General features: G+C 20.2%; 1 protein-coding gene across 1 annotated transcript; it reads left to right on the top strand.

The window, feature by feature from the left end:
- Positions 1 to 832: 832 nt before the first annotated feature.
- On the top strand, positions 833 to 8,936 carry LOC128958115 (uncharacterized). The gene is made up of 3 exons (XM_054303930.1): positions 833 to 1,207; positions 8,524 to 8,657; positions 8,822 to 8,936. Exons 1-3 carry the CDS (start codon positions 833 to 835, stop codon positions 8,934 to 8,936), a joined length of 624 nt encoding a protein of 207 aa, XP_054159905.1.
- Positions 8,937 to 9,084: the final 148 nt, after the last annotated feature.

The raw sequence follows: 9,084 nt of genomic DNA, 5'->3' as shown, positions 1-9,084 counted from the left end.
TATACACACCAGTATTTACTGGTAATATCTATGATAAGGTATTTTGTGAAACAAAAAACTAGTGCTGATATTAATATATAGGTATATCCGAGAGCACAGTTAGCCCATATAAACGCATTCTCTTTCATGTATGAGCCCAACAAAGAGTACACCAACGCCTTATTATTTGGTGGCCCTATAGTTATAAGTTCTATATTAAGTGTATGAATGCCCTAATTTGTTGCTTAAAAACTTTATTACTTGACTCTCAACTCTCTATTATTATGACTGTATTTAAAAGTTTATATTCAATACATGATTACAAGCAAATAGTTTAGAAAGAGAGCTCAGAGAGAGAGAGAGAGAGAGAGAGAGAGAGAGAGAGAGAGAGAGAGAGAGAGATAAAAAGGTAGAGAAAGAGAGTCTAAACAGATATCATGAGAGAAAAGCAGGAGAAGCAACAGTACGACTAGTCTATCAGTCTATCTATTCCTCTCTTCAATGACTTTACAAATAGTGTGTTAAAAGTTTAGAGTCGTCTCAGCCTCTCATGTGAGATGACATGACTTCTTGTGCGGATGTGATGGTATGGTGTGAATAGATTCAGACATTTATTTTTAGTTTACATAAATCGTCATTTAGTTTGTTTATATACTAAATGACTGTATGTTTGCATTCAAACACAATTTTCTTCAATTTTAGTTATTTGTAAAAATTAACAAATTTAGTCAATTCACATGTTTGTTCGCAATAATAATTATATAAAAATTTGGTTACAAATTAATATTATACTATTAATATTGAGCTTAAGTTAAAATCAAAAATTTTTATTATAAAATTGTTAACTCAAGTGATGCCAAAACACAATGCTATGACACAAGTGATCATTGAAAGAACTGTCAGTGATATCGGTGTCGACGACATTGACGATCGTTCAAGTGGTGACATATCTATCGGATCCACACAGAGTACTGGTTCGCCATCAATGGATAGCCAATTATCGGACAGCAGCGGCCAAAACGAGTCGGACCTGGAGACCGAAGAGTTGGCCAAAATGCGTTGTTCGAGTGTACAAACAGAGGTGATCAGTGAACGCCGGCGCCGTAATCCCAGCGCCGGCTATCCGGGTCTAGCATTTGGCGGATCCCTGTTCTCATCGGGAACTATCATGAAGTTTAGAGTCATATCCAATGAGTTGCATAACATTCAAAACGTTCAATTAAAACGAGTAAGTCATTAGTCATTGTTTTTTTCAACATTTTTAAATTACTTTTTATGATTACAGACAAAATTATTAAAAGTATTAAAACTATTATTAAAAGTTTTGTTTTTTGTATACATAGATATATAATAAAACAATATATATTTTGCAATTTTTTTGTTATGAAAATAGTAGTCAAAAATAATTAAGTTTTAGTTATATAATAATATTATTATATAATTCAAAATAGATTAAAAGCTATTATTATTATTCAAAATATGTTAAGTGATTATATTTTTAACTCTTTTTTTGTTAAAAAATTTTATGAAGAATATTTTATTTATAGTATTACCAAAAATAATTAACATTTTTTTTGTAGAGAAGCAAAAAAATTATCAGAAAAATATAATTATTTTTTGAAATTCAAATTTTTATTATACACGTATTGCCCAAAATATCTAACACATTATGACTGATTAAGACACCTTTATTGCAGTTTTTATTATACATTAAATGCATGTTTTCTCTGTTAAACATAATTTACTGATATATTTTGATTAACACAAACTTATTTCATACAAATAAAAAATGTTTGGAAATATTGCGGTATTTTATGAAAAAAGTAATAAAAATGTTTATTTCAATAAACTTTATTTCTTGGAGATTGCTTCCGAAAAAATTGTTTTTAATTTATAATTTAATTAAAAATGTTTTACAATTTAATAAATTGTTTTGTGTTATGTCTGATATAAATTAAAATAAAATTTTTATGTTTGTGTGTCGGTGCCTAACAGCTCACACATAATATAATACCTGTTACAACACTTTAATCCCATAACCCCTTGGAGGTCATGAGTTAAAAGATTGATTATTTTATGGATTGTTTTTTCTGTTTATTTTATGGTTTATATCATTTTTAAGTTAATTAAAAAAATTGTATTTAAGTAAATCTCTTGTAAGGAAATAGTTTTAAATATGATATTTAAAAAATAGTTAACTAAACTTTTTTTTTATCTATAGTTGACTTCATTTTATATTTCTATTGTATATATTTTGATAAATGTTTGCCAAACACAACACACAATAGTAATAGCAATAATAATAAGACTTCGATATAGATTCGTATGAATTTATTTTGTTTGATTTAAAAGTATTTTTTATTGTTCATAAAAACACATTGAATATCAAAAAATATAAAAATGAACCATTTTTAGCTATAAATAACATTAAACTTAATATATGATTACAACTAAACTTATATAATTTATAAACTCTTCCTATACTATATGTTGGATATACAGTACAGTACTTTAATGTATTTTATGAGTTGTTAGACATATATAAGTTATATGATATAATATAACAAAACTCAATGGGTTTACACTTTGCATGTCTGCTATTACTAGTCTTTTTTGAATTGGTTTTTGAATTTGATTTTTTTACATTCAGTTTCAATTACATTACTGTTATCATCACAAAACTCATGGGAAATGGTCTCACGTTGTGTTGTATGTCTAATATTATCATTGTTTTATAAAATAAACAAAAAAACGATTGTTTTGAGTTTATAAATTCATAGATTTTTTATTCAATATAATTATTATATTATATAACATTATTGTTATAAGTTATAACAGTATTTTATTTAATGCTTTAACACTTACATATTTTACTTTATATATATATATAATAGTAAAACAGTAATCAATCATAAATTCAAAGTTCATATATCACTATATTTAAAGATTTTAATCAATTATTTAGTATATACTTAAAGATGTTATTTGTGAGAATTCAAGCTATAATTATAATTATTTGTGATAAAAAAGGTAAATAAGTGGACAAATTGCTAGTTATTTATAACATAATATTTTTATCGCTTTAAAATACACAAATAATAACATATACTTTAGATTATCTAAACAGTAATATTATGATAATTTATTATACCATTAATTCATAGTTATATTAATTTTTACTTATACGATCATTTTATTTAAGAGCAAAAACAAAAACATTTATTTACTATTTAAAAAACCTAAAAATTTTAAATATTTATTAATTACACATATATTAGAAATAATTTTGTAAGTTTTTGTCTCATTATATAAAGTGATTGCTTTAAATGATTAATTAAAATCTGGTTTTTTAATTACTGTAATATAATTAGCAACTTTTTAAAGTTTTCATTTCTTGCATTTTTGTATTTTAAAATATTAATATATTTTATAACTTTTATTTTTTTATAAAATAAATTTTAGACAAACTTTTTTTTTGTTGAGAACTTTAATAAAAATTCAAACAAAATAATAAATATATGAATAATATTATTAATATAAAATAATTACTTTATCATTTTATTATGTATTTATCACAAAATGTTTTAAATCTTTGTAATTTATAAATGTAATAACGTCTTAATTTGTTAAATAATTATTAAATATGATTATAACTTTAACATATTATTATTATTATTCTTATTCTAAATTCTATATAAAAAAAATTATATAAATTTTTAGATAATATACAATATTTGTTATATAAATAATACTGTACTACAGTATATTTTTATATATAATGTATAATTATTATCAAATTTTTATATTGATTTCAATTTTAAAGAAAATTTATGTTTTGAAAACAACATTTTAAATTAAATAATAAATTTAACACATATTTTCATAATATTTAGAGCTTATAATTATTTATTTTTAATATTATAATTGCATATATTTTGAAATATTCAAAATTAAAATCAGTAATATACAAACAATATTATACAATATATTTATCATAATAAACTTTTTTTTGCACTAAATACAAGGTAAAATTTAAAATTAATATTAACAATAATAACATATATAATAGTATATATTTTATAATATAAAAGTACAAAATATATTATTACAAATATTTTATTTCATTTTGATTTCATTTTGAAATGAATTTACTTTCATAGTATAACATTTAAATCAAAAATAATAAACACTTAAAATGTGAAACAGTAATAACAGCAAATATTTGAATAAGATTTATATTAAAAGAGATTTTTACAAATCATTTAAATAAAAAAATTATGAGAATAGAAAATTAACTTATATTTTAATTATATAAAATAATTTATCACTACTACAACAAAATAAAATTAAATAGATTTTATCAAAAAGTAATAATAATAATATAAAAGATTAAAATTATGATAAATATAAAAAAGTGTTCTTTTGTTATATTGTTTTATCAATTTATTTATTACTAGAAAGCAATAAACAATTGTAAATTGCATTGAATTATAATTATTTTAATTCATTGAAATACTATTATATAATTTACGAATCATTTTGTTGGACTCTATTATTTATTGGCGTGAATTAACGTTATATTAAAATGCTTAATATATTTATAAAACATATGCAATTAATTGTGATAATTAAATTGAATGAATTTCCTAATCACATGTAATATTATTAATCAGTGCATTATTTAATATAAATACAATGTGTCTCAAAAATCGTGTTCATATCTTTAATATAGTGAATAATTTTAATTATAGTTAAAAAAAATTCTCATCAAATTATAAAATTAGACAAATATTTTAAATATCAATACAAACAAACGCTTTATTTAAATTGTTTCGTACTTTAAATGCTTTAACAATAAAATTTATAGATTTAGTATAAACTCGCAAAAATCAGATTATTTTTATATAATCTACATTTAAATATGACATAATTATATATAAAAATTACAATTTTACTCTTTAATTACTGTTTTCCAGAGAATCAATGAAATCATTAGCACCGGTATTATATCACTTAAGGTTTCACTTGTGGTGTCATTAATATTAGCTATTTTTGATTATAGTTGACATAAATCCATATTAAATTAATAGTAAATAAATTTTCGTTTATAAATAGCAAAATAGTTTCACTCATTTAAATAACAACATTTAATTATCACAAAAACTTTTTATTAGTTTATTATTATCTATTATTTTATTAAATACTTTATTCAAAGACTAAATATAAATTATTAATAATGTATTCAATCTTAATTAAATATAATTAATATATAAATATTAAAATTCAATAATATTATACCTTTTTTTATTAATCGTCAAAATTTTTTTAAAATTATTTAATAATATCTATAGTACAGTATTAAAGTTATTATAATATAGTATATTATTATTAATCAAATGATAATTGAATTAATAATATCACACTTTCTAAAAATTGGTATTATATAACAGTTACTACAGCATAATACAGTTTAATATAATATTTTTTAGATATATTTGTCTCATATTAATCAGCACATTGTGAATCTCATTAAATAACACTGTTTTAATACAAACATAATAATAATAACAATAATTATGAAGTTTATTGAACTACAATATAATTTATATCAACAAATAGCTGTCAACATAAAAGTTAACAAAAAAGGCGTTGTTTATATTTTTTACAATTTAAAAGTATTAAAAAAATTATTATTTAAAAATAATTGTTTTTATATATAAATTTATATTTCAAAATAATATAAAAAGAATAACAATTGTTTTTATTTATTGTTACTAAATATACTTTATATATGACTTTAAGAAAAAACATTATTTATTACATTTTAAATTAAGTTCAAAATTATGGACAAAAATTAGTTTATGGCATATATTTTAAATAAATATTTAAAAATTAAATATATAAATAATATAATTAATAAAAACATTAGATTTCTTTTTTCTTGTCTATGTTAACAATTTATATACTTAGGGGTGGTTCACATATTACGTTCGCACTTGAGATTTCATTTTTAATAAATTAATTAAATTAAATTCGGAATAAACTGTTATTTGATAATTTATGTGTATTAGTAATAATGATTTACAATTTTAAGTTTGTTAATTTAAAATTGTATTATTATTTGTGTTTTATTTAAATTATATATTAAATTTTTATTTATAAAATTATAAAAACAAAATGTTTTTTTAATAAAAAAAACTATAATTATTTAATTATTTCTTATCTAAATCTTTCTACAATTTTTTTTTATTTATTTGAATTTTTTGTTTACTTATAATTAATATTTGAATAATAATTTGTTTTGTGTATTTCATAATCATATGTAGACTTTTATTGAAAAAACAAAACAATGAAATTACTTTTGCTATCAAACTAAATAAATTTTTAATTTTATATATATATATATATTGTATTTAAATTTGCACTTTTTTCTATTATTAATTGATAAAAAGATATTGAAAAGATTTTACATTTGGAAATTATTTTTGTTATATATATTTGAATTTGTGTAGACAAAAACATATTGAAATAAATATCTATTTTAAAAATCTATTAATATTTAATAATTACTTTCTTGTGTTAATTTTTATTTTAAGTAAGAGTTCATATAAGGCAATGTTTAACAAAATAAAAAATAACTTAAAGTTATGAAATTACTTTTATTATTGTATTAACTACTAATTTACATTATATTTTAATAGATAAATTTAACAAAACCTATTAATTTTTTTTATTATTATGCAAATAATTAGAAACAATTTCACGAATATTATTATTATTGATATTATTGTTTATATATTTATTAGCATTTATAACTCATAAGTATAATTAATAAATTATGTGATAATTTTTTATTTTCACCTTTATTTTTGATAAAATTAAACATTTATTTTATTATTCCACGCATTTTGCATTAAAAGCACATGTTATGTACTGTATATAAATTTTGTTAAATTATGTGATTATTTGAAATATATTGTTTTGGGTCAATCTGTAATATTAAAAATGAAAATAATGTTTAAATCTCTATATTAAAAATTAAAAGTAAATTTGATAAAATCCAAGTTATTTAATTTTAAATTTTTAAAATGTTTTTTTCATAAAAAAATAAGTTAATAAAGATTTCATTGATTGCATTTTTACAATATTTGTTTTTATTATTAAAATAATTTTTATTATCTCTATTTTATCTAAAGTTATTTATGGATTTTAATGTGAAAATATAATTATGTTTATATTTAATTTCATCGGTCAGGTTTTATAAAAATAAATTTATTGAAACATTTGGTCATAAACTGAGTTTAATCACTCTTTAAAATAAAGCTAAACAGCATTTAAATAATCTAAAATTTTTATATCTTTTTATTTAAAAAAAAATAAAATGAAATATATTAAAGTAGACAAATTATCAGATATAATGTTTAAATGCAAGTCGTTTTATATTTAAATATTAAATGAATACGTAATAATTAAAAGATAAATAAATAATTGAAATTATATAAACCAATGCATTCATCAAAAATACATTATAATTAAAGAAATGACTTTTTATTTAAAGCTCTCAATCATTGCATTTAAAACATATCTGAAAACATTAATTTTGTATTTGCTGTCAATTATTTATGTACAATATATAGACTGTAAGTTATATATATATATATACTTTCATATAGTTTCTATAAAAAGGTCACCTGGCCTTAGGTATAGTGTTTATAGAAAATTATCATAAAATTATAATAAATGTTGTTTCAGTGTTTTTGTTTAAAAGTTATCATATTTTATGCTTACCCACTGAGAGTGAGTAAGTGAGTGAAAGAGAGAGAGAGAGAGAGAGAGAGAGAGAGAGAGAGAGAGAGAGAGAGAGACTGGTCGGAGAGCTTATCATTTGATTTAGTGATTTGCATAAAACAACGCTTTATTACATCACTTATAATAATTTTTTGATATAATTTATTAAAATATTGAAATAGATTATCGCTTTAGTTGTTGTACTGTATTGTTGTTTATTGTAATATATATTATTTTTGGGCCTATTTTTCTCACTATAAAGTCTAAACAAATTATATGCATAGCATAATAACCGCTCATTTATTATTATGATTTAAAGTACTTAATGCAATATACAGGTATATATATATTTGTATTTATTGAGGACCTAATTATATATTGTAGAGTATTAGGGCAATAGAGGCTAGATTTTAACAATTATTGTATTTATAGTTTTCATCGATTAACTTATAGTTAATTAGCATACTATTTAATAATAAACTCATCAGTGTCTTTATAAAATTCTAAAAATAAATAATATGTAACAATTATTATTAATTTTGAAATATATTTTAAATACGACAAAACAGAGTTAAATATATTATATAGTATTATTGATAAATCTAAATTATTTATTAATTAGATATTAAAATTGCATGATTTAACATTTTTATTTCAATTTTTAATAATTAATGTTTCTAATCGCAAATTATTATAGAAAATAATCTAATCAATGAATATAATGACTTGTATTTTGTTTATGATATATATATTAAGGCCGAGGGAGAGATGGCTGCCCTCCAGAAGCGAATTCAAGTGCTGGAGAAAGATCTGGAAAAGTCTGAGGAGAGCCTCAAGATTGCCACCGAAGAGCTCGATATAGTGTCTCAAGAGTTTGATAGAGACGACAGGTTTGATGTCATTATATTTGATTTCGACTAACAATCATCACATTCATCGCCATATAATTGACTGCCAAACAAAATATCAAATCTCATAATTGAATCTCATTTTTGAAATAATCATCAAAAATATATGTATTTTTTATAACAATTTTCAAACATCTTATATACAGAACAACGACGTCCTATAATACCGTCCAACAGGACCTCATTGACCGGTACTTAGCAATGATTCCCACAATGAAACCATTTGAGAGACTAAACGATCAATTTATTAAATCAGCTTAAATTTAAGTGCACTTCAAATACAATTTATAAATATATTATTGAATATTTTTATATAAATAAAATAATCAATATAAAATTTTTGAATAAAATAAATTGTAATCAATATAATGTAATGATGTTATTCAAGATAATTATATAATATTTTATG

The sequence above is a fragment of the Oppia nitens genome, unplaced genomic scaffold (assembly GCF_028296485.1).
Source record: "Oppia nitens isolate AA-2021 unplaced genomic scaffold, nextdenovo-longstitch-racon4-pilon3 scaffold3_pilon_pilon_pilon, whole genome shotgun sequence".
Classification (NCBI taxonomy): domain Eukaryota; kingdom Metazoa; phylum Arthropoda; class Arachnida; order Sarcoptiformes; family Oppiidae; genus Oppia; species Oppia nitens.
This window is presented reverse-complemented; position numbering and strand designations above follow the sequence as displayed.